The sequence below is a fragment of the Tremella mesenterica genome (genome assembly GCF_000271645.1).
Source record: "Tremella mesenterica DSM 1558 unplaced genomic scaffold TREMEscaffold_3, whole genome shotgun sequence".
In the NCBI taxonomy this organism is placed as follows: domain Eukaryota; kingdom Fungi; phylum Basidiomycota; class Tremellomycetes; order Tremellales; family Tremellaceae; genus Tremella; species Tremella mesenterica.
Window position 1 is genome coordinate 1,390,998 of NW_006711227.1, and position 25,222 is coordinate 1,416,219.

At 47.0% G+C, this 25,222-nt stretch overlaps 7 protein-coding genes across 7 annotated transcripts; 3 read left to right on the top strand and 4 right to left on the bottom strand.

Annotated features, from left to right (window-relative positions):
- Positions 1–854: 854 nt before the first annotated feature.
- Positions 855–4,013, top strand: TREMEDRAFT_61267 (uncharacterized protein; the record flags this gene model as incomplete). Its single annotated transcript, XM_007003520.1, has 5 exons — positions 855–941; positions 987–1,168; positions 1,216–2,876; positions 3,030–3,937; positions 4,002–4,013. 5 exons carry the CDS (start codon positions 855–857, stop codon positions 4,011–4,013), a joined length of 2,850 nt encoding a protein of 949 aa, XP_007003582.1.
- A 953-nt stretch (positions 4,014–4,966) lies between these two features.
- TREMEDRAFT_61268 (uncharacterized protein) lies at positions 4,967–10,130 on the bottom strand (the record flags this gene model as incomplete). The annotated part of the gene is made up of 12 exons (XM_007003521.1): positions 4,967–4,994; positions 5,155–5,351; positions 5,492–5,898; positions 6,108–7,784; positions 7,860–8,324; positions 8,361–8,397; positions 8,630–9,018; positions 9,074–9,221; positions 9,275–9,482; positions 9,633–9,746; positions 9,808–10,006; positions 10,061–10,130. 12 exons carry the CDS (start codon positions 10,128–10,130, stop codon positions 4,967–4,969), a joined length of 3,939 nt encoding a protein of 1,312 aa, XP_007003583.1.
- Positions 10,131–10,860: 730 nt separating this feature from the next.
- TREMEDRAFT_61269 (uncharacterized protein) lies at positions 10,861–12,700 on the top strand (the record flags this gene model as incomplete). The annotated part of the gene is made up of 3 exons (XM_007003522.1): positions 10,861–11,306; positions 11,723–11,835; positions 11,934–12,700. 3 exons carry the CDS (start codon positions 10,861–10,863, stop codon positions 12,698–12,700), a joined length of 1,326 nt encoding a protein of 441 aa, XP_007003584.1.
- Positions 12,701–12,978: 278 nt separating this feature from the next.
- On the bottom strand, positions 12,979–16,499 carry TREMEDRAFT_61270 (uncharacterized protein; the record flags this gene model as incomplete). Its single annotated transcript, XM_007003523.1, has 7 exons — positions 12,979–13,038; positions 13,088–13,147; positions 13,356–13,850; positions 14,113–14,519; positions 14,698–15,049; positions 15,230–16,145; positions 16,408–16,499. 7 exons carry the CDS (start codon positions 16,497–16,499, stop codon positions 12,979–12,981), a joined length of 2,382 nt encoding a protein of 793 aa, XP_007003585.1.
- A 335-nt stretch (positions 16,500–16,834) lies between these two features.
- On the bottom strand, positions 16,835–18,908 carry TREMEDRAFT_68204 (uncharacterized protein; the record flags this gene model as incomplete). Its single annotated transcript, XM_007003643.1, has 9 exons — positions 16,835–17,299; positions 17,347–17,401; positions 17,446–17,572; positions 17,617–17,676; positions 17,718–17,901; positions 18,011–18,193; positions 18,274–18,360; positions 18,428–18,583; positions 18,687–18,908. The coding sequence occupies 9 exons, from the start codon at positions 18,906–18,908 to the stop codon at positions 16,835–16,837; spliced, it is 1,539 nt and encodes a 512-aa protein (XP_007003705.1).
- Positions 18,909–20,037: 1,129 nt separating this feature from the next.
- TREMEDRAFT_43359 (uncharacterized protein) lies at positions 20,038–21,939 on the bottom strand (the record flags this gene model as incomplete). The annotated part of the gene is made up of 4 exons (XM_007003307.1): positions 21,779–21,939; positions 21,306–21,602; positions 21,070–21,248; positions 20,038–20,964 (listed from the first exon to the last, which is right to left on the bottom strand). The coding sequence occupies exons 1-4, from the start codon at positions 21,900–21,902 to the stop codon at positions 20,038–20,040; spliced, it is 1,527 nt and encodes a 508-aa protein (XP_007003369.1). The 5' UTR covers positions 21,903–21,939.
- A 207-nt stretch (positions 21,940–22,146) lies between these two features.
- On the top strand, positions 22,147–23,500 carry TREMEDRAFT_71377 (uncharacterized protein). Its single transcript, XM_007003713.1, has 4 exons — positions 22,147–22,277; positions 22,386–22,475; positions 22,727–22,928; positions 23,195–23,500. The coding sequence occupies exons 1-4, from the start codon at positions 22,198–22,200 to the stop codon at positions 23,429–23,431; spliced, it is 609 nt and encodes a 202-aa protein (XP_007003775.1). The 5' UTR covers positions 22,147–22,197; the 3' UTR covers positions 23,432–23,500.
- The last annotated feature ends 1,722 nt before the right edge of the window (positions 23,501–25,222 follow it).

Sequence of the window (25,222 nt, forward strand, 5' to 3'; positions counted from 1 at the left end):
CCCCTATAGGATGCATAGGGAGTGATGGACTTGTTTGCCAACCATCAATGAAGCATGAACGTTCATCACGCGACCCCGCACGGCCAATGGTTCCTTAGTAGGATTCCGAGAAGGAAAAAACAGCCGACTCACCTAAGATGAAGAGGGCGAGTGGAACGACGAGGGCGAGGGAGTACGGCCTCGAGGGGCTCCGGTTGGATATCAAAGGGGACGGATGATTCCAGGGTCAGAGAGAGAGAAGGATGATCTGATGGCGAAAGTCGAAGGTCGAGTCAAGAGGGGTGGGGTGCTTGGTGGGTGGGTGCAAAATGCGCTTCTTTACACTTCGGAAACACTCGGCGTTGCTCGGTCTTGTCGGGTCCTCTGCGTCACCACTCGGTTGGCTGGAATTGGCGTAAGTGTTAGACACGTTGCTGGACGATTGAGCAGTGATGAGGTTGATATGAGAGATGGTGGTATGAGTGAATGTGACGAATGAGAAGAGTGACTTATGGTCGTGGGACTTCTTTGCGGTTACTGTATGGATATTGCGAGGGGAGGGGGGTTAAGCCATGCCAGCCAGCGCAAGGGAGCAAAGGGGAAAGGGGAGGCGAGGAATTCATCCATTTCAGGGTCCATTGCCCGAGGGAAGGAGGAGAAAATTCCGTAACCCGCGGGCTTGCGCCCCGTCCAACCTGGCCTCGCTTGACCTCCACCCTCTGGCCTCTGGGCCACTGATCGATGAATGATCTCATGCCTCCAACTCGAAACGCCGCAAACACCGATCCTTCTCTTCTCCCACTCACCCGTCCGACTTCCGAGAGTGAAAGCATCCGTGGGAGAACTACTCTACTACTACTACCACCACTATCACCATGGACGCTTTTGACCTCCTCATCAACGCCATAAGAGGTCCACCTTACAACACCCCAGAGGATCCGTTGGACTATCTCTCTACCCAGGTCAGCTCTCTTCTCTTTTCCCATCAACTCACCGCTCACTCTCAGCCCTCACACAATGCAGATCACAACAGCCACTCGGCTCCTTCGTCCCAAGACATTGCAAAGATCATCCCCGTCCTCTCCAAGCTATGTCTCGGTCATTCCGACCAGGATGCACAACAAGACATTACCCGGATAGAAGTCTGGCATCCTACCACAGCTCAAAAGTCATACGTCAATGAACGACGGTCAGTCATGTCCTCCCTCTGCCTCTCCCCCTTGCTGACCCTTCTAGCATGCTGAGCCCCGCTCCTCTCCTTCGTGTATCCGGCCCGCTCCTATCTACTCTCACAGCAGTCACCCTCGCGACTGTGTATCTATCCCCAGATACTCCTCCGATGTCCTGGGAGACCAGAATCATTCCACTTGACCCTTCCTCCCAACCTCCTTCACCTCCCGCTTCCTCCCACAAGCGAGCTGAAAGGGAGGCCCGTCAACGTCGTTGGAGAAGTCTGGCTGCAAAGGCTGGCTTTGCTGCCACACTGTCACGAGAGAAGCTGCGAATGATAGCCCGCGAACGTAAAGCATTGGAGGTGGGATTGGCTTTTCCCGCTCTGTGGGCTGGAGGGAAGAAAGGCAAGGGAAAGCAATTCCAACTTCGACTTACTCTCGGTCCACCCGGACAGGACGTCGCTTTGATGGAGCCCCCAGCTGATCATCCGACAGAGTATGATACTCATGCCGTCGAGGAGCAACGGACAGGGGAAGATACTCTACACGACGCCGCGGTCACCGCTTTGGGCGAAATGTTCGGTGCAGATGATTTGGAAGGACTCAGCGCTTTGAGGGATCATGATATTGAGAATGCTCTTAGAGATCATGAAATTGGCAATGCGTTGGGAAGCCTGGCGGATCATCTTCCTGCCGCCGTCGCGACCGAGCTTGCTCCATCACAGTCGGAACTCACCTCGACGATCACCCACGACCAAAATGGAACTCCGGCAGCTGTCCTTAATGCGAATGAGCAGTCAAATGTTGGACACCAAGAAGAAGATCCTACTCTGCCTTATCCACCAGTTTTGAAAACCCTCAATTCGGTCTCGGTACAAACACAAACCCCCACTCATGATGTATGGGCTACTCTCACTTCGCCTCCACTCGACATGGTCTCCAAGCCGTCCATCAAAACAGCGAAATCCCGTTCCGCCGCTTTCCTCTCCACCTCGACCGTCTTCGCCCTTTGGGTCAGGATCCACGCTCAAACAGTGAGAACCAAATACATGTCTATGGAAACTCCATCTTCGAACTCATCATCCGGCAAACTCACCGCGAAAACAGGGAAATGGACTCCGTTCCGATTTCATGTCATCTCTCTTGCCCCTCCCCCTATACCTCAGGCGAAACGTCGACAAGATTCAGATACGCTGACATTCGGTTCAGTCGTACAGCTTCATGATGTGCACACGGGCAGTCGGTCTGAACCCGTGCGATTGGTCAAGGTGGAGAAGGGCGAGGTGGACATGAGTGCAGATGAGGGAAGACCCATCAGTGTTTTACAGCGGTTGGGGTTGGTACGCGTGGAGGAAAATGCGGGACAGAGAATGTATCTTTCCGCTCCCGGAGCAAGACAGGGAGGGGCTGAGTTGATGACACCTGATGAGATTAGTCGAATACGGAGGAGAAAAGTTCCTAATCGGTATACTCAGGAAGGGGACACATTGGCGGATATGGAATTGCCTCTGGAAGGAGACATAGGGAGTATTGATGAATCGTCGAGTAGACCTAGGAAGAAGGTCAAGACGAAGAGGAATGCTTTGGCCAGAGTTGTCATTGAGGAAGACGAGGAAGGGAGCACGTTGGCAGAGGTCAGTTGGGCGGGAGTGAAAGTGGAGGAGAGGGATGGGAAGATTGTTGATAAAGTGGAAGATTGGATGTGTTGGGTTATCGGTGGTGTTTGTGAGTGTTTGAGGTGTTTTCCTGCCCTCGTGTCTTCTTCTCCGTTTGAGTTGTTCTGGCTTCACTAGCATGACCATCCTCAAGTCCCCAGCCTTGATTTCTCCCTCCGGTCTTCATAGTCAGCCAGCGTGTATGACGAGTCACTGACCTTAGCCTCATTCTCATACTCATTCATCAACTTTGACCCACTTTCTCATTCCCTCGACCCGATTCCCAACCTCTTGTCAGACCCTCAACCAAACCCGACCTTCACATCACTCGATCTTCTCCTCCCTTCTTCTGCTCAACATTCTCATCTCTATCTCGGACCTCTTGGACCTTTATCGGTCTCCGTCCTTCCGCCCACTACTTCCTCCCAACATCAACCTCTGACCGATCCAGAAGTGGTTATCACGATGAGAGTGGAGATTCCTAGTAGTCAAGCTATATTATTAGCTATTGAGGAGATCGAGAGACGTCTCAATGGTACCGGTGAAGAGGCGGGTTCTACTTCTCATTCAAACAAAACGGTAGAAAACGTTGAAACACCTCTTGTTGGATCAAATACGCAAGAAGGTAATACGGAAGAATGGACAGTACCATCTAATTCCATACAACCAGACTTAAACTATCATCAACCTTCTCAAATGGTGACGATTCAAGAGACGGAGAATATGATAGAAGATAGGAATATGGAATTGAGGAAAGAAGAAATGACATTGGATGAATTCATGTTAGATCCTACTCTAGCACGATCCGATGGAGGACATTTGAGATCTATGGATAGAGTTGATATTTCAAGACAACCAACACAAGTGTTTCAAGAAGGACAAATGGTTGATTCAGAAGTGAGGAATTCTAGTCAATCGATCGAGTCTGGAGAAAATATCAACCAGATGGTTCTTCCTTCTATGGAAGTATCGGATGGTCAAGTTTTCCCCGATGATACACCTTCAGGAGAAATAAGAGGGATAGTCAAGGTTTATCCACCTGAACATGGATCTGATGACAGTGATGTAAATAAAAGCATGGCAGTTGAGACAACAAATGATGATGATGGTAAATTGGGAGCAACGAGTAAAGTGGGTAAGGGGAAAGAAGGAATGATCAAATTACCTTTACTTTTAATCAGACCTGATGGATTAGGGATCATGTTGAATAAAAGTATATCGATTTCACGTGTGGATGGAAGTATGAAGTTGAGTTGAGTTCTTGATTTATTTCATATGAGTTTCAATCATTATTCGTAACGAACAAAAGTAACATGTTGTAGGATTAATGTATTCGTTTCACCTTTGGACAATTTCATTTGTAGATACTGAATATCAAAATTGTTGAAATTAAATGTAGTGAAATGAGTTAAAATGCAACATGCAACATGTTATGTGATTTCATTCCTTCCTTCTTTCACTATCACACCCTTCTCACAACCCCCCACCCATATCAATCATCCAACAAAACTCTACCAATAACGAAATCTGTATGGACCAACTCTTTCTCCCCTTCTCCCTTAAGCTATATCTTAACGACTCTCTCAGATGAATCATCTTTAACACCACCTTCATCTCAAGATAAATCACCTTCTCCAACTTGTCTCCTAGCTATGGCCAAAACATCAACTGACAAATCCCAATACCGATCATAAACCTCTTGAGACCTAACGGGTCTACCGGTTTTCCTATTGATCCTTCCTTCACCTGTGGCCATAGCGGCGAGATCAGCTTGAAGTAGGAAATCATCGATTTGCACCATTATACTTAAAAAAGGTTTTTGGTCTAGGAATAATGAATGGTGTGGAAGGAGATGAGAAGAAAGTGGGATTAAAGGATCAAGAAGAGGTAATAAGGAACGTATGTGATTGGTTCTGAAAAGATCAATATTTTCCTTTTTACACAATTTTTTTTCTCTCTGGATGTATGAGTACGAGTACGAGTACTCTCTTCCAATATTGATATACACCTCTGAACCTAATTGCCGATACTTGTTTTTCCATTCCTTCATTAATTTTCACTTTAATCTCATCACGGACAAGGTGGAATCAGAGATGAATAAAGTAGTAGAGAGTAAAGTCAGGCAGGAGATGTGAACTTTGGGAGAGGAAGGAGGACTCGTCAGGTAGGATCAAGGTCTTTACCCCAGCTACTCTCAAGTGACAAGTTCTTGGAAGATAATTTAGATTTCTTTATACAGGATGAGTATATTTCAGGGAGCGTTCTCCAGAAGAGGATATGATTTGAAAGACCGGATGCAGAAGATGAGAAATGGTCTTGAGATAACTGGAAAATAGAATAAAACCCACCGATCATCTTGGAGTTTTTCCTCTGAAAAAGGAATAAACCCAGAGACCAACCCCTCGACAGTTGATGATATTTCTACACAATGAGAAAAAGCTGTACAAGCTAAGGTCGGACGCCAGTCTTCAACTTCAGGTTTGAGCAACGAGAATATACCAATTTCGTCATCTGCACAAGGTGAATATCTATCAATTTCGATGGTCTATATGTTCAGCTTCCATCCCTTTCACGCCATCCCTCCGTGCCCTGTCAACACCAACTCGGAAGTCGGAAACATCTATCACTACTCGACGCACGGCTGGGAGATTGCTCAAGTTTGACGAGGAGGGGAGTGACACTTACATCAAGTATCATCCAATCTTTCGGATCCAAATACGTATCCGTAAATGAAGCCAATTCCATCTTCCTCGTCAAATCCTTCAACTCCAGTATTTCCTCAGTCAACACTGTCATCGGTTCGGACAAAGGTTGAGAGGTAGAAGATGATCGATCAAGTTGCATTTGCATTATAGCTCGTCTCATGTCAAATGTCGATAGAGGTTCATTACCATTAGGAGGTAAAGGTCGTCTGAGCACGTCAGGAGGTCGGATCACTGAACCAGCGTATAATTGAGATGGGTAGGTGGAAAAGACGATACCGCTGGTTTTGGCGATAGCTTCGAGATATGGGATTACCAAGTAAGATGGAGGAGGTTGGAAGTGTAATGTGGTTTGGAGAGGGAGTTGTTCTAGGGGTATCATTGTGGGATCTTGATGTCAGTGTGACTGTTTGACTTCACCAATTGTCTCCTCTCTCCAAAGGCCAGAGAGGCGCAGCATCACGAGATTTCCTTAGAAGTCGAGAAAACATAGGGTGAAATGAAAGAGAATATGTGAGCTTACACAGGGATGAGGTTTGTAGTGAGAAGAAGAAATAACTCACCGTTACAAGTTAATATCACAGGCCGTCGACTCTCACCTATCAGACTAATGACAGAAGGCCAGAAAGTACTTTCCTCCTCAAACAGTATATCGACCTCTTCGATGAGTATCAGAGACTGTTTGATCTTCTTCGCTTCCCGCTCCTCCTCCCGTCCGTCCGTTTCATCATCAACATCCATCTTCGAATCGTTTTTCAGATCCATCAGAATCGACTCCTCAGCCATATCTCGAGTTTCCAAAGTCAACACGGCTTCCTTGATCTTCGCATCTTTCACACCCAAAAGACTCTTCAAACTCTTCTTCTCTTCATTCCTCACGACCATATGATTCTTTCCCACATCACCCACCCAGCTGGTCACATTCCCTCCGGTCCGTTTTCCCATCCCAGGATTCACCTCAAAAACCTCCCAACCCAATTCATGTGCGGCAGCATAAACAGCCGCACTCTTTCCTGACCCGGATGGACCAGTCAGAAGGATAGTATTTGTCAATCGTTGTTCCATTGAGATATACGAATTTGGTCGTTGTCCCAGTGGTAGTTCAGGTTCTTCGTGAGGTTCTTGTAATTCGTCTTCCTCTTCCGAATCGACCGGATCACCAAATAAACCAACATCATCGACTATCCATCCGTCAAAGTTTTGTCTCTTTGGTCTACGGATTTTACGTTGTACTGGAAAGGTGGAATGTGAAGACGAGCCGAGCTGAAGGGTATGAAGCCAATCACGAAGATACAGAGCTTCGGTCTCGTTGCCGAGTACTTCAGAGGCCGATCGAGGGGAGTATAGCTCACACCAGGTCTCGCGATTGGAGACAGATCGGATTTTATGGGGTAGGGAAAGAATGGCAGGATGGTTGGAAATGAATGGAAAAGTCGATAGTTCTGAAGATGATGGGGGTTTTGAGTCGTTGGTAGCCGAATAAGCGGTCGTTGTCTGTCGCAGGAAGTCCTGCCAAAATAGCTCATCTTTCGATGAGGCTGTTGCGAGATTCCTCTTCCTCTTCTTCAGTCCGCTGTCGATGGAAGAAGGAACTTCGGTGAAGTGGAGATGACTCGGCCAATCGCCTCTTGGAAAAGGAACCGACCATTCCTCTCCCTCTTTCACTCCTCCCCAGCCAGGTTTCAGTTTTCCAGGTAAATCCCCGTGACCGTTCATCGAGAAGAACGTATGCACTTTCTTCACTTTCTCCACTGCGGGACTTTCCACATGGCATTTCTCCATCACCTCCGGTGGTCCATTTGTCTCCAAATCAGCTTTCTTGTCCACCACACTTCCGACCTGAGAAAAGAAACCATGTGTCGGTCTCGTATCACTCGCAAATACCAACTTTTTCGGAACCTTCTTAACCTCCTCAATATCACAATGATCGTCTTCTTCTATCTGAATCGGATCGTGCAAGGCACCCTTCGACGAGCTAGAGTCTGAGAGGGTACGTCGCATGACTTCAAGTTGCTGAGCTGGACCGTCTTTCCGACGGGTGGGACGTGTGAAAGTGGACGAATCTGGTTCACGTTCACTGGATTCAATATCTGGTGGATCGGAGGTGATCTCTATCACTGGTGTATGTCTGGGAGTGTCAGAGAGGAGGATAGTAGGCTTGGAAGGTTGTGTTTGAGGTTTTCGAGGTTTCTTCTTTGCGATCTGAGAGGTTGTTTGGGCGAGATCAGAAAGATCTAAATTGCAGGTAGTTGATGACTTCGGATCATGGTCGTCTCCTTCGTTATCAGTCACATTGCTGAGGCTTTTTCCGAGATTGGAAGAAAAGACAGAGATGATGTGAGGCGACTCACCGGTTTGGATGATTGGAAGAAAGGCTCCACTTGAGTCAACATCCTGACCATCGGGCTGAGCCTTTTTTCCTCTCGGCTTTCTAGTGATAACCCTTATCCCTTTTTCTCTCCCTGCAGCCTCAACAGCAGCATCCCTAGAGTTTGAACTCCCTTCAGCATCTGGAGCATTGACCAAAATCGAGCTTCCAGCTTCGGAAACGGGCAGATTCTCCACTTCAGGTTTACCAACCGTCCAACCGTCCGGACCAGTGACGAGCTTTCCTTGAAGAGTGGATACCGGAGCTTTACGTTTCTTTTTCATCTGTGGTGGAGGCAGTGGAGGAGGAGCAGTATTACCATTACCCCAGAAGGAGAGAATGGACCGGAATGAAGGTGCTGTCGAAAGGTTAGAACTGACATCGCTTTGTACGGAATCGGGAAGAGATCCATCGGTGGTTTCCGTGGGCATGACAAGTATACGCTGTGCTACAAATAAGCTATGAGTTGGTAGAGTGTACCTACCTAGAGATACAGTTGAACCAGGCTTGTAGATACCGTCCTATCATGTCATTTGCGTGGAGAAAGAAGAGTCAAAGGAAAAATCAACGAGAACTGAACTACTCTTCACGCGACTGACAACTTCATTGACGCGTGTCGGTTCGTCTGGGATCTATATCATGACAACTAGTAAATCATCTCGGGTGCCCTGATCATAGTCTACAGTCCAACCACCCAGATGTTTATATTTGTATATGCCTACATGCCCACATACCCCGCCGTCATATCTCCACAACATCTAACAGATCCCCATCCTCCAGATCCAACTCCTCTATCGCTTCATCCGGTGAGATTTGCTCCCCTTCAAATTCCAACCTCATGCCAGCGCCATCTTCCATCGGTCGTCCTGCTTTCTTACAATAAAATCGACATAATACATTTGCGCTGACGTTCGGTTCGACAGCGACAAGATATTGACCCTCTTTCCCTCGTAAAGTCAGTCTTGTCTTGCTCGGCCCCGCAGTCGGTTCAGGTAGGGGATCGATAGTGGTGGAAGGGTTCGAGGGTGATGTCGATGCGGGCTCAGGATCTTCCGTCTGGCCATCCAATTCCGCAAGGTGTCTTCTCCTCGCTGCTTTCTCTTCCTGTTGTATCTTCTCCCACACATCTTTCTCATAACCGGCTCGACCATCAGCCAAAAGTCTAGCCAGATCGCGGGGAAAAGTGCGAAAACTCACTCATCTCACCATAAGAGTCGATACCTAGATCGACTGGTCTCAGTTGAAGACTTTTGATCTTGCTTTTCTTGTAGACCAATACTAAATCCTCAGGTTGCTTGCCAACTCTCTGCGCTAAACCTTTCATCAGAGCTCGTAATGGGCCACCCTAATAGTCAGTGTCGATTTTCACAGATGCTGACGTGAGATGCAGACGCGTACTCGGTCCACGGTGAACTGCTTCTCTTTCTGATATGCTCTGATAGCAGCGGCACTAGCCCCTGCGGCGATACGAGCAGGGTCGGCAACCATCCGGACTGATATCATCACCGTCTCTCCGGAATGAGCGTCTTCCAATTCTGGTGGGTCGGAGGAGGGTACCGTAGTTGTCTCCGGTGGTACTAGAGCTTGTTCTATACCCAGCAATTGCCTAGGCGTTAGTCGAGATCTCAACCATTTCCACCAAGGTAGCTGTTCCTCAACAGATCATTAAAAATGGAGCGAGAACAGATCTTTCTCTCACAATACCATTGCCGTGCGAAACGTTGACTATAGTGAGATGTAATGAGAAGCAACTCACGCGGTAAGTTTTGCGAGCTCCGCTTTCTTGGCCGCTGACAATTCGGGCGGTGGCGGAAGATCTAAGTCGATCCGTGATTTTGGTGGGGGCTCTTCATCGGAATCTACAATGATTCTTCCGGATCAGCCAGCCACGATGCTACTTGAATCCAGCAGCTAGCGGACTGATGACTCACATCGGTTCCGCGGTAGCACTTCTCCTAGACTCCAAATTACTCCTCCCTGACTTCTTATTCTGCGGCTTTGGTCGGGTCCATGCTGGTAAAGCAAGTTTCGGGGGAGGCGGTTTCTTGGACCTCCTTCTTCTTATAGGGGAATCGGTCTCGTCGGAAGAAGATTCGACAACGGGAGGAGGGGAGGGGACACGAGGAGGCGCTGAAAGTCAAATCTGTCAATCCGGTCGATACCGGTGGGGCCTGCCTGACTCACAAAGCGGCCTGCGAGGTCTTCGTCGCTTTGATATGAAGAACTCTGCGACATCTTCCTCTTCATCTGACATGTTACGAGTGAAATAGAGGTAATGGGATGATGATGAGAAGTCAAGAGAAAGGCAGAGACTTTCGACCGGATTTGCCGTCCACGGCTGACGCGACTGACCAGGCACCACAAGGTCTAACATCTTCTCCACAACTTCATTTCCTCCTCAGTATACAACATCACTTTATGTGCATGGTCGATCTCGACCTTAGACAGTAGTGAGATATCGGGACATGCCTCCAAGGCTTCCGCTGCCCCGCTTGACGCTGTTTACGGGAGGAAAGGAGTGTTCATTGTGCGAGGTGAGCCAATTTTTTGAATTTCCTTCCACTTCCTCTCCCCGTTAAGTTTTCTTTCGCCTCCTTTTCAACTTTTGTCAGAGCACTTGCTGAACTCAGGTGGCTAAACAAGAACTGGCTATTCTGAGAAGGACGACTCCTTTCGAGCTAGATACGTTCAACATTCGTGACCCTCCCTCCAGCGCAGATGAAAAAGAGGCGAAGAAGTGGCGTAGGTTGTATCAGTACGACATTGTGAGTTGTTCTCCATCCGATCTTTTCCAACTGCATCTGACCTGAAACATCCCTTCAGGCCTACACTTTGAAGCAGCTCTAGGTTGGAGTGTAAAGACTTTCGCGGTGGGAGACTGAGAATTGGGGTTGATACTGACGTCAGCCCGTGCTACACTTCCAAGGTCGTCATATTCAAAAGCATCGTATAGACCGTCCCGCCCTCAAAGCCTTGATAGAGGCATGGCAAGCGAACCAGCAAACAGAAGACCAGATACCCCATTCGAGCCATACAAATCCATCTTGAGATTTTCCTCCCTTCCTACCAGATCTCATTCCGTTAATAATGGCAATGTCGAACAAGTTCCAGATGGAGAAAAGCCTGTAAAACGGAAAATACCACCATGGAGACGAGCTGTTGGAAGATATTTCTTCGATCTTTCCAGCAGAGGAGCACCATTATCAGACGCTCTGGGGACTGGGCAATGGGATGAACATGCCGCTATCCTCGAATCTACCTTTGCAGGGTTTAGCGATGGACCGGTAGGGTTGGACGTACCTGTGATTGATACGGATGAAGTGACTTGGGAGGTGGAAGAGGAAGGAGGGAATGATGGTGTGGATATCATCTATGATAAGTTAGATAATTCAACTTCTGGCGGTTTGGAGGAAACTCGGATAAGTTCATCGTATGTTACTGTACTCGTTTCCCCTCTCACTGAAACTCGTATTTTTAATACATCGCATTATATCTAAATTGACATATCCACTTTCTCGTCGAACCTGTCGACATGGAAAAAGTGTAGCAAGCTAATGCCAGTTCGATAATCTGTTGGAATTGTCGTCTTTCAGGCCACCGTATCTCTTCCTGTCCAGAACCACGAAACCCCTTTCTCATATCAGCCTCTCGATCTCTTCATTTATCTCAATCCGACCATCCTCCCCCAAACGCACTAGCCTTCTTGGATACATACCGTTCCACCCCTTCATCTCGCATAAGACGTTTGAGTCTGTCAGAACGGTTCAAACCAGGTGAAATTAGTACCGATCTGGCTGATGCATTATTCTACCCTGATGAGGATGAAGAAGATGAACTTGACGTAAGAGCTTTAGCTCTGAGAAGGGCGGAGAGGAAGATTATGAAAAGGAGAAAGAAGTGGCCTTGGTTGGAGAGAATTGCATTTTGGGGGTATCCACCAGGATGGACCGCTGTGAAAGGTGAGGTTTATTGTATCATCCGAGAGGAGTGTGTGTGTGGGAGAGACGAAGAGGAGACAAGAGGGGGGAGAAGTAGAAAAGGGGAGCTGACTTTCCAGATCCTATGCAAGAGGTCAGAAGGAGGATTGAAATGGAGGATGAGGAAGAGGGAGAAGAGGAAGGAAGTGAGGATGGATTGGTAGTTTATGGAGGATTTGGATCTTCATCCTCTAGTTCCTCACCTCAAGGTCCGAAGACGGAAGGTGAGGTTGGAAGTCCACAGATTGGTACAGGTGAAGGAGGGTCTTCATGTCATTCGCCAGACCATCAATCACCATCGTTTCACTCAACACAACCGGCACAACCAATCGGTCTCTTCTCATTACCATCTCCTCCGCCGAAGCATCATTGGCCAACGGCTCCGCTTGCGTCCCGAAATCCACCGCCGCCATCTCCGCCGTCAGATGATTGCCCTCCTCCACCACCACCACCCCCGCTTGAATCCTGGTCTCCGCCCCCGCCTCCACCTTCAAGTCTTCCACCACCCCCGCCCTCACCCACAAATCCTCCTCCCCTTCCTCCGGGCCCACAGTCAAATAACAACGACTACCCTCCTCCACCTTCAAGTCTTCCACCACCCCCACCCCAACCCCCACCCACAGATCCTCCTTCCCTTCCTCCGGGCCCTCGGCCAAATAACAACGACTACCCTCCTCCATCTTCCGCCCGTCGTCTCACCCAGAACGTTTTCCCTCCCCCTGTCTCCCTCCCTCTTAAAGCTACCTGGGAGCCTCCTCGCCGTTGGGCAACATACGATACCGACCTCTTCCTTTCTTCCCATCTACAACCTTATTCCTCCGCTCGACCATTACCTCTAGGCATGTGATATCTCGTCATCTTTAACTTTCGCCGCGATCAAAAGCATTTACACAATGGATCTGAATCATTCTTGCATATCTTACAATTATTTATGTCAATGATGCATCATGAATTACTATTGTTCCGTTTTCTCAATACGTTTGAGCCATCAGTCTCCACCTGGACATATCTTCATATGAACGATGCGATAGAGTAAGGAACCTGCAATTTTGGATTTCAGGACTTGACGATTGAAGATATTAAACAAGGATAACATGTCGATAAAGTCAAAACGACAATGCATGTTCAACCCAAATGATGTATAGTTTCACTCCCTGATGCGGCAGATAAACTATCCATATAATCCTTCTTGTCAGTGATGAAAACTCATGAAAAGTCAAAGGATTAAACTCACTCGTATCCAACTTTCTCTTTTCTCCGGAACATGATCAAATATCCTATATCTTTTATCGCGCTGATGTATCAACTTTATCCATGATCACAATCAACTCTACCGGGACAAAAGAAACCTCGTCCTGACATTCGCTAGTCATTCGCAAGAGAACTACCGAAAATACCTCCCAACGGTACAGAGACGAATAAGGATCGTATCGAGGAAGAGGGAGGAAGAGAGGAGGAATAGAAAGATCTCGGGAGGAAAAACAGATGTAACAACGACGTACCCTCAAAACAGCCTTAATCTCATCTAGATCAATTTGTTGTGCCAACTCTCTCATATTCTTCTTCCCCGCTTCATCCTCTTCATCAGGTTCCATCTCCTCATCTTTTATCTTTGCAGCTTCATCATCAACAGCCTTTTTCCTCATCCTTCCCCAAAACTCCACAAAGCTATTTTCACCCAACATGACATCGAATTCACGTCTGGCTTCCGTCTCCTTGGCCCGACGCCAAGCGTTGTATCGTTCTTCCAAACCCTCTGGACCCAGAGCGAGTCGGACTACCAGAGGATCTTCAATGAGTTTAGCGTAGATGCTTTCGAACGGTGTATCGAGGGCCGGGGCAAGAGATGAGAATAAGGCGTGAAGGGCTGAAGAACGTTTAGAAGAGAGATGAGAGATGTGTTCGGTGAAGAGACGTTGTTTGTCTGATGAACGAAGAGAAGGGTGAGAGAATCGAGGATCTTGGGAAAGGTAAGGAATGGCGGATTCCCAGGTTGTCTGAGATCAGCGATGTCCGATGTCCTCCAAACCTCCCACTGCTCCCTTTGTAGAAGCAGGCAATTTCCCGGAAGAGACTACTCTGGATATATCGCCAATTTGATCGTTGCTTTCACTGCTGTGTGAAGAGATGGCCAGGTTCGCTGTCATGTGTGAACCATTCAAAGAAAGGCGAGAGATAAATATGAAAAGATGAGTTTGGAAATCAACACAGAGGTGCTAGAGCAAATTGGCAAGCCGAGAGGACGAACAAATCACTCACATCATGATCTCTCACTTGATCCACTAACAAACTCCCAAATTCCCTCTCACCTTCTTCTCGCCCCGCACCGATTCTAGACTTATTCATCTCTTGATCCACTCTGATCTTCTCTCCTCTCACTCTAGCCTCTCTTTCCCGTAAACTTGCCTCTTCCCTCGCCTTACGCTCCTTGAGCTTTCTCTCTGCTGCCTGCTCAGGTGTTTCAGGCTCAGCTCGCGTTTCCAAAGTCTTCCGATAATTGTCAAACAGTTCTTCTCGGAGGGAAGAAGAACCAACGGCGTCGTATCGTTTATCACTGACGAGTGATTTCTTGACGTCTTGCCAAATTGACGATGGTGCAATGTTGGGGGTTTCATGGAGGAGCTCCAGAAAGTCCTGTTCGGCCCTTTGAGCATCGGCTCGTTTACCTGAGTGTCAACAGGTTCCACTTTGTAGCAACGAAATTGTCTCTTCCCATTTGTCTCACATACATCACAGAGGGTCAGTGGACACCTCCAAAAAATCTGCTCAAGAATTTGAGTGTCCGGCGGACTGTCTGAGAAGAACGAGTGGACAGCTTGACAATGGGACTTATGAACAACTCACGCTCCCCCAATTCCCTTAGATGAACCTTGAAGATTTTCTCTCGCTCTCTATCATCCCTTCCATACGCATAAAACCGTCTTTCCTTCTTCCATTTCTTCCTAAACTCTTCCCACCTAGTCCGAGTGCTCGTCACTTCATCCCTCAACAATGCTTTATATTCCCGTTCAGGATCACTCTTCTTCTCTTCTTGCGCGGCCGGCTTGATCTTGTTGAGTCTCCGTGCTCGACCAACATCACGACAATACTCTTCGTACACTTCACGACGATCTTTGAGAGAGGAGAGAAGAACGTATCGGGGGTCATTGATGAACAGAGGGAGGGATTGGTCCCAAGGAGCAAAAGGAGAGATTTCCTTTTCGTATAGCAGTGCCTGGAGTGAGCATGTCACATGGCGTTATCCAATGACCGAGACACCAGTGGTATCATCTTTGAGTATGGTATGAGTGAGACCTTGAGCTGGATGAACCTGCTTTTTAACAAGAGAAGAGTGGGAGAGAGTGATTGAAGAGGAGAGGAGAGAAACGAAACTCACCTTGAACAAAGCTTTTCCTTCTTCCAACGAAACAGTAACTTTTTCCGGTACTGAAAAGACCTGTTTGACCGCTTCTTCCTCTTTCATCTCCGTTTCTTCTTTCTCCCTTTCTCTCTCAGCTTCTAAAGCAGCATCAGCCTCAGCGAATTCCGCCGCTACAGCTCTCTGCCAAGCCGCTTCATCATCTTCATCCACAGGTCCATAATCGCCTTCCTCATCTTCTCCCTCATCACCTTCCTCTCCATCTCCCTGTAAATGGTTTTCATCCTCCTCACTTCTTTCGCCTTCATCCTCACCTTTAATCGTTTTCGCAACCTTTGATTTCCTCTCTTCATTCTTTGCTTGTGCTATTGCTTCTTCAGCTTTACGTTTCCTTTCCAAACCTTGTTCAACCAATCTCTTTCTCTCTTCTTCTAACTCTAACCTAACTTTCTCTTTCTCCAACCTTTCTTTCTCTTTCTTCAACTTTTGTTCCTCCTCTTTCTTCTTCTTCTCCTCATTATCAAATGCTTCAACAGCATCTTTAATCTCATCAGGGACTGTCCATTCACTCCTTTTACTCTCTTTTTCGAAATAAAAAACATTTCCTTCTGTGGTCGTCACTCGAGTCCAAGTGGTGTTTGGTATAGGTACACGATCTTTCGGTTTTTCTTTTTTCTTCTTTTCACCACCGTTCGTTACACCATTCATTCCGGTAGGATCAACAGATGTAGGTGGAAGAGGTACGAAAGTTGGTCTGATATATGTGGATTGTTTCGTACTTGAATTATAATAATATCTCGTTACACCATCAGGAGCTAAATGTTCTGACCAACCAGGTGGAAGAGGTGGAGGAAAGTTGGGCATCATAGGTGGAGGTGCCCAACCTGGGAAACCAGGGAGCATCATAGGTGCTTGAGGGTGGAAATTTGCGGGGCTGCAGTGTCAGTCATGAGATACGACAACAGTATTGTTCAAGCTCGTACATGAGAGCTTCACAGGGGTATGATGACAGCAGCTACTTGTATGGAGGTCCAGAACGTCGCACTTGATCTAATGAGTGTGAATGTTCACTGAGAACCATGCTTTTGTGGAAAAATTGGAGACACCTGAAACAGTTTGCTAGTGGACACTAAGCATACGTGTAGAAGGGTCGAAGGAAACTAGAGACGAGGGAAGATATGATCGACAACACTCACCCTGTTGGAGGACGGAAAGGTCTCGCACCCGGAGGACCCGGTGGTCGAGGTGGTCGCATCGGGCGAGAAGGTCCACTAGGAGGGACAGACATAGTTGAGGAGGTCACTTCTACGGGGAAAAACCTCTAGGTAAGATGGAGAGAACAGGTGAACAGAGAACAGACAACTGTTGAGGAATTTGTTTCCGTCTTTCACTTGTGGCACTGTGGCACCCATACCATAATAGAGCAAGCTAGAGCACGGATGATAGAGGTCTCTCTACTGTACACTCCATCAATTGGCAAGTTGCAACCGCTGAAGTAGACTTTATGAGCTACGAAGAGAAGATTTGACAGAGTTGGAATCAAAGACTGGGTGAAGATTAAATTGTTTACATCCTGTCATACACCCATAAGATCACTTCCCATCTCGTAGCTTTCGATATTTACTACCACTCCAAAGATCTCTCAATAATCCCCGTCAACTGTTCCCGTTCCTCTTCTTGATTCCCCCGACTTAACACGGGGGCCAGATCCAACACTCTCCTCTGTGGTAAACACCCTTCTACTAACGCCCCTACATCACTTTTACTATACCCTACCTTACTCAACCCTCTAGGAACACCGACGAGGTCTAAGAACTTTCGGATCTCATCCCTCAACGCTTGACCTAAATCCTCATCCCTCACGTTTATAGCCTCCCCTTGACGTTCTTTCCCCAGAAACACGGACAAGGCTTCACGATGTCGGCTCGGTGAAGATGGTGCGGTGAAGTCGAACACTGCCGGAGCGGTCAAAGATACTGCCACGCCGTGAGGGATCAGAGGTACTGTTGGGGAATAAGAAGGGTGATGATATTGTTTCTCTTTCGGTCGACCTTTGTTCAATGAGGAAATAGGATACGACGCAGCATGCTGATAATGTCAGTGATTCGAAGAGTAAAAAGAAGAGAAAGACATACACAGAGATGAACACCGGCGTTGCCAAATCCAATACCGGCTGTAGAAGCCGCAAGACTAGAGGGATGAGCTGAAATCAAGACACATAACTTCAAGCTCACAGCATTTGAGCTCGAGCTTCTTCGTCCCCTGTGGGATCCAAAGCTATACGTGGAAGGTACTTGATGGTGGTTTCCAAAGCCCAGCGAGAGAAAATGTCGGAAAGGGGGTTAGAGCCTTGATAAGCGGCTGACTCGTCAGAGACCTTTCCACGAGCACTGTGTCGGACTTACGTCGATTGATCGGATTCAGAGGTCTTGGGGTACGTTCATAGTATGGCACAGCCGTCCAACCTATTGATCAGCTTACAGACCATGGAAAATACTCAGCTTACTTTCAAGCGAGTGAAACAAGACATCAAGCCCGGAGGCAATTGCGACTTCCTTGGGACATGTAGCGGTGTTTTGCAAATCTACTATACCAAGCGTGGGTTTCAATGCTCGATTCGCAATTCCGGTCTTGAAAGACCTTGAGGGGATGTCGAGTATGGCAGTACCAGTGGTTTCCGATCCGGTACCCTGGTCATCAGTCTTCGTCTTGGCAACTTTGAAAGACTGACGGCAGTGGTGGGGACTGTTTCTGATCAGCATTACAACGCTACACTCAGCCAGGCGACTCACTGCACACTATCGGACTGAGCTTCTTCGCAATTGGCAATCCTTTACCAATGGGAGCGTTGATGAAATCGTACATGTCTGATTCGGGATAATTAACAAATAGATTGGCCGCTTTAGCAGTGTCCATCGAAGAGCCGCCGCCGACAGCGAGAAAATGGGTGATATGTGAGGATCGAGCGAAATTGATAGCTTCCTGTTGGGTCAGCCTGCGTGTTACTCCACATAGCTACTGCGCCCGTTATCACGATCTGTCAGACGATACGGCGCACTGACCTGCCAGCTCTTGTCAGTAGGTTCGACGGCGCATTTATCAAACAAGACCCAATTGAGTCCTTCTCTCATCAAACTATCTTCGACAACCTAAGAGGTCAGCAGTTAATCTTGTTGGCGCCCCGATTGATGTGGATACGCATGCGTATAAACTCACCTTCATGACGTTTAGCCTTGCAACATTGGGGTCGGTGAACACACCGATCTTCGCTTGACTTCGTTCGACTGTTGGTAATTGAGAGATCATGTTAGAAAAGTCCATTCCGACTTCTCGAGTGACATGTGCGCCGAAGCGGAGGTTGGAAGCGGCCATCTGTTGATAGTATGAGAGGGGACGGTATTACAGGAGATTGGAAAGATAGGACGACAAGTGTCAGCGCTTTATTCTAACTTCAGTCCTCAAGAACATATCTCACCTCGAAAGCGTAATCTCCATCTCCTGGGGGTAAACCGCCTCCATCGATAGGTGTCGCCATACCCCTCTTCCACATTCCTTCCATAGCTCGAGAAGCATTTTTGGTATCGTGCACATGTGGAGTATGGTGCAAAGCTGAATGAGTCCTACCACAACCTCTACATCCGGCGTGGGAAGTGAGGTTGAGTAAACGGACGATGGACGTGCGTGAAGCGGGTGACATCGTGTGTTTCAAGTTGATCGACTTATGATTGCGAGAGACTGAAACAGATAAATCCAATGTCTTGGTAGCCAGAGATATAGTGATGGTGAAGATACTTTGTCAAATTGAGACGAGATGTATAAAATTCGAAGAGATGTCGAAAGAAAATGACCTTGCGTCAACAAGTGCCCGTGAACCCGTAGATGAAGGCGATGTGATGAGATTGATAACGCTGATCGCTGAGGTGCCAGATACTTTCACGGACTTGTTCGAGATATTTGAGGATAGTTTTGAGGTGGTAGTTGTTAAGCTGTTACGCTGCTATCTTTGCAATATGACAAATTCCGAGAGTTGTATTTGTAGATATTTAAATAGATGACTGAGATGTGTCGTGATCCAGAGGAGAAGATAGTACCGAGAGTGTGAGCACTAACAATATAGATGAACAGCTGAGGGAGACAGATAGACCTAGATAGAGAAGTACGACCGAAAGAGAAAGATATAACCGAAATAGAAAGATAGAAAGATGAAGCTAGATGGCAGATAGATGATGGGAACCAGATGAAGAGAGATGTTCGATGACTGGGTTTATATCTCTTGGCAGTATGTGTGAATATCCTGCGGTGTGACGACTGAGACTGAGACTGGGTGTGCTGGTGTGCTGGTGTGCTGGTGTGCTGGTGTGACTGTCTTCACGAAGTCACGTCATGACGTTGGTTGGGGATGTTGCATTGGGGACGAGGATCGAGAAGAGGGCGAGAAACGAGAAGCGACCGGTTGTTCGGACCGCGGACCACTTTCCCCGGTAACCCTCACTCGGCAGTGGGCATTGCACTTAGCCGGCGTCACCGGGGTATAGAGTAAGGATTGAAAGTGCACATCTCAAGTTGCTCTACAAAGTATAGACAGTCGACCGTCATTTGGTGTACCGCAAGCACACTGTGGCCAGTCAGTCAGGGGCCAATTGGCCAGTGATCATGAAGCCCAGTACCACCGGTCCAGAGACACAGCCCAAGAGAAGGGGTATAGAGTAGTCGACTCATTTGCATCTAACATTTCACACCGTCCATACAACTCGTCCTGATTTCCCCATCAAAACAGTCTCTGTACAACAATTCCAACAATTCTCCAAAAAATCAGATCTCAAACTTTAATTCCCTTCCAAACCAATCCACGATCCTTCCAATCCTCCACTCCCACTATCTTCTCCCCTACTCGACGTACTGGTGTGAGTATGGATCGAACTTGTCAAATCTTCCTCCGTCCCTGGACTCTTAATCGGTGGGTCCAACTTGATCTCCTTTTCATCCACTATCAATTTCGGTGGGAGTGGAGGAAGTGGACCAGTCGCATTTGACAATCTTGGAAATATCGACAGAACATTTGGTAAGATGATCGGAGGAAGTTTCCCAAGTGCTAGAACGAGATATGATCTTTGACCTAATGATACTTCACCCCAAGAACGATGTCTGACAACCCGAAGGAGTGATCGCTCAAATGTGGTATAATCCCTTGCTGGAAGACCGATACCTATGGTTCCCATCATTCTCGTGTATACACTATAGATTCCACCGAGGAAGTAACCTTTAATGTAATTGACACGTTGACGAGTGGAAGCATGTTGCATGACCAACCTAGCTTGTTCACGTCTCGAGGGAAGATTATGACTGAGCATAGCGGGCAAAGTTGGGAGATTGAGATCCCCTACGTATATCGAAACATTACGAGTACCAGATGAAACGGCAAGATTTTGTGCGAGTAATTTATGATTTGCACTGAGTATTTGAGAAGCGAACGTGTCTGGTACAGGAAGAATCGAAGATGCCGGATAGAGAGTGATAAGTTTGGGGCTTCTTCCTTTTGATCCTGGAACGAGTAGGCTAGGAAGTGCGGGAAGTGCTCCGGGTTGAGAAGGAGGAGAAGGGTTGAGAGGATAAAGTGAGATGAACGCGTGGATATGTGGGATATGAGAAGGTTGAGGGTTATACGAGTCGGATGTCCCAGAGTGACCCCGAGCCGGGTAACGCAGCGTGAGTGTGGCCATTAAAGAGCGATGGAACGGAGGGAAAGTAGCAGACTGGAGGTCAGATGAAGTATTCCTGTATTATAATGAATGTTACAAAGTGACAGTGACAGCATCGGTGTAAAGGACATTGATTTGGAACACTAAGAAATCACTCACATCCTCTGGATCATAAATCAAAACCCTCAATGCTTTCCCTTCCAAAGACCCTAAATTACGTTCGATACTTTCCGCCTCTTTAAGATGAGGAACAGCAACTATAACCACATAACCAGCCTTGAGCAAACTTGCGGCCAAAGGAATGAGCAAAGGTGGTGTGGGGGAAGGTGAAAGTAAAACTATTTCATCAGTCTCATTCTAACCCTTCTCATGATCCGATGAATATATCTACTAACCTATAGCTTCTTTCAACATCCCATCTTCCGTCTTTCCTTGAGTGGAAAATGTTTCGAATTTATATCCTTTGATACCATGACGAAGAAGATATCCGCTGATCCCTAAACCAACCGTCATAGCCAACGCCACGCCCCCAACAGCGTACGGATGTGCTTTGGTGACTTTACAAGTTTTATGGTAAATTCCCATTGGTAAAGGTGTGGAAGGAGGAGGTGGAGGAGGGGAATTATCTTTGGATGTGAAAGGTGGGAAAGGGATGGATATACTAGGAGGACCATGAACGTTTAAGGATTCGACTGGAAGTTAGCATGTCAAGCTTTCTTTCAAACAATTGTCTTCATCTCTCTCTTGTCTCCACGTACCCGAGTTGACTCCTACCGATGGGGAGTTTGCAATGGTGTCAGGAAGGTACATGACCAATATAGGTTGTCGAGAGCAAGGCAAGATACGAAAGAGCAAGAAGACAACTCACTGAGATCATTCGACATCCTCTCCATCGTCTCTAACATCCTAAAAGGTAGATCGTGCAAATTGGTCGGGACTTGCGCCTCAAACCAATCCTCCAACTGATCAAAGAAACTCTGTTCGTCTGGCATCTCGTCTGTTCTGCTAGCTGCTCCCTCTTCTGAAGACTAAATACTAAGATTGAATGTCAATTTCTGCAATTGTGATCAAGGTGAAGCCCCCCCCCCCTGCTACGCTAACGAACCCGGCCGGCAGGTGTTTCCGTCGTTCTCTTATTTATCCGATCCCCAAGTAGCCACGTGGCTCATACGTCATCGTCCACTCCCCCATCTCGCGAGGTCTTTTAACCCTCGTCATTCCACTCCGTCTTTTCTTGCCAACTATCGATCCGTCATCCGTGATCTTCAGTGAGAGAAACGTCACAGAATGTCTACTCCTGAGGCTACTGGAATACGTCAAAGAAGTAAGGTAGTGAACGGGGATGAAGATGTCAAGGTGTCTAATCCGTCAGTATTCCCGTTTCCCCCCTCAACTTCCTACTGTGTATATGGGAGTTCGGTGATGATGAGGGAATGAGACGTGGAGATGAGATGTGATGAGAATTGATTTGTTAGAGCTTCTTTATCCGGTAACCCTGGAAAGAAAGTCCCAAGAAACAAACCTCATGTCAAACCTCCTTTTATCGATATGTCAATGAACAAGTTGTACGTGGATCTTTATCCTCCCTCCTTCACTTCCTCTTCCCCTTCTTCTCTTCCACGCTTACTCTCCCTTTGTACAATTGAACAAATCGACAGTCACCTATATCCGGCGTGCAGTATCACATCTCAGATCATTTTCATGCTCCTGCTCATGATGCGTCAAGCTGAACTAACCCCCACTACGATCTCCCTCTGGGAATTGAGACGTTGAGATCAGAGATCAGAAGGATATTAGTAATATGATTGACCCATAGCCTCACATACCTCGCTCTTACCCTCCTCACACTCGCCTCGTTCTACGTCTGGCGTCTTACCGTCTGGGCGGCCGACGTAGGGGGTTATTGGAATCTCATGACTGGTCGTCGGACAGTGGATACGGGTATCGATACGGATAGTATCGTACAGGCTGCTGCTAGTGCCACACAGTCGAGTGCGGGAAAAGGTGTTGTGGGTGGGGTGAGTGTTTACTATATCTCTCTACTATACCTCTACCTAGCGTCCAGACCACCTACTTCACAGATCTATGCTGGTGGCCAGCTCATTTTATTTCATATCTCTTCAACTGGGGAGCCCCCAATTCACCTTTTCATGAATCATCACCTAGAGTGGTCAAGGCATGACGGTGGTTTGGTCCCCGGGACTCTTACGGGTGACATAGTCTCCAAGCTAGCTGACAAGATCCTGTGGGACCTCACCTCAGTATGTTCTTTGCTAATGCATAGAAATCCGGAGGTGAAGATGTCCAATCTCAAATCTTCAAACTCGCTTCTGCACTCGGTATCAAACCCGCCGAGCTCTCAGCGGCCATTCGACCACTTGTCGATCCTTCCGTCCCCAACCCCATCGAAGCGGTAAAGCGTGAAGCTGATTTGTTGAGACAACAAATGGAACAACAAGCTCAAACGGCAACTCCTGGACCTGGTGTGTTGGACATGTTGGGTGAAGCGTTGTTGGATTGAACAGAGAGATAATGTCAATATGAACGATATGGTTTCATGCAAATGAATGAGATGCTTTGAATGCTATTTACTATAATATCCTCTCCTACGACCCTACGGATGATGATATGAAAGTGAAAGTCATGAAGATATCATATTTTTCGAGATCGTTTCCACTCTTCTAATCTTACTCTACGTTGTCTTTTCTTCTCCTCTTCGGCATTATCCTGTGTTTCATCCATCCCGAATACATCCGTTGTTGATGATCCAACAGGAACATCATGAGATAAGATGAGAGCAGGCGACGGAGGTGATCCCAGTGACGGATGTAATGGAGGAGACGGAGGTGAATCAGGTGGAGGTGGAATATCATCTGTAGGTGGTGGAGGAATTCCATCCTCATCTTTATCCTCTTCATCTTTCTCACCTTTCTCATCCTGATCATTTCCACTGGAATCATCACTAGTACTAGTACTACTCTCATAACCACCTAACAAACCTGTCCCAACACTCTTTTTGTTTCTTTCACTTTTCTCTTCAACTTTGACCAAACCTCTTAGCTCTTCTCGAATACGTTGCCAAGTGGAAGAATACCTTCCTTTCAGAAAAAGGAAACGATCATCTTTTACGTGATTGGCAAGAATACGACTGATCAATATTTGAGGGTTTGGTGAAGATGTTATTGATTGAGCTGTGTGACGCATGAGTTGTAATATGTTTTCAGGAGGCTAGAATGTCAACTTTTCTGCTGTCTTCTTCTCCTTCTCCTTCTCCTTCTTCTCCTGATCTCTCTTTTAATTGGATGATTATACCCTTCAAACCCACTTTTTCATCTGATACGACTGATCCTGGGGACAAGCTTTCTTTCCTACATCAATTTCCCTTCGATTCGAGGTCAATCTTCATGTAGATGGCTCGCATGTACTGTTTGACTCGGATTTCTCCAATGAACTCACTCCATCCATCCGTCCATGGCCTGGGCCACCAGCATCTCTTCTTCACCCCATCAAAATATCGCCTTTCAACGTGAATCATGTGGATTAATTTGAGAAAGATGTTGTAGAAGAGTCGTACTTTATCGGTAAGGAAGAATAAAAGAAGCTCACCTCTTCTTCCAAAAGTTTAGATCCTCTTTCTTCTTCTTTCCCCATCTCCCTCATACGTTCTTCCCTCAATCCTTCTATCCACTTTCGTTTTTTATTCCTTTCATATTCTTCTTCATCTGATCCAGAAAGTAAGAACCTTTCTTCTTCTTCAGAAGGAACATCTGTCCAACCACTATCGTCCGAATCGGTCGGTTGAGGGGAAGAAGGAGGTGATGGTAATGAAGGTAAAAGATGAAGAAGGTCGTATCTATCATCAGCTCAGAACTAAGAGACTAGTAGATATCATCAAATCAAAAAATTGTTTCTTTGATGTTACTATGAGTATTCTGTGGAAATCATCTTCATCAGTCTGATCTTCAATTATTCTACCACCGTTTCCTTAAAGGTGATATACCATCCTTCCCAGATGAAACTCTCAACACACTCTGCGATGTGAGGTGATTCAACAACCATCAGTCTTCGACTCAGAGTCGTGACGGGCTCATAGGTGTCAAGAAGACGTCTGCTGGAGACAGGTCATCGCAAGTCATGCCAATATTCGTACTCAGAAGTGATGATTCGAAAATAAGATGTGAACATAACATTATGCACTGTCTATATCACGGAACAAATTAGTGTTATTATATCAGATTCGCAGGTGGAAAGACTATCTAAGAAAATTCATAACGTACCTATCTGCCCAAACACCTGAACCTTCTCCCTCGTT

Coding starts and splice junctions, on each gene's coding strand:
- TREMEDRAFT_71377 (XM_007003713.1), top strand. CDS start 22,198: ATGTCTACTCCTGAGGCTACTGGAATACGTCAAAGAAGTAAGGTAGTG. Junction 22,278..22,385: donor GATGTCAAGGTGTCTAATCC/GTCAGTATTCCC, acceptor TTGATTTGTTAG/AGCTTCTTTATCCGGTAACC. Junction 22,929..23,194: donor GAAAAGGTGTTGTGGGTGGG/GTGAGTGTTTAC, acceptor GCTAATGCATAG/AAATCCGGAGGTGAAGATGT.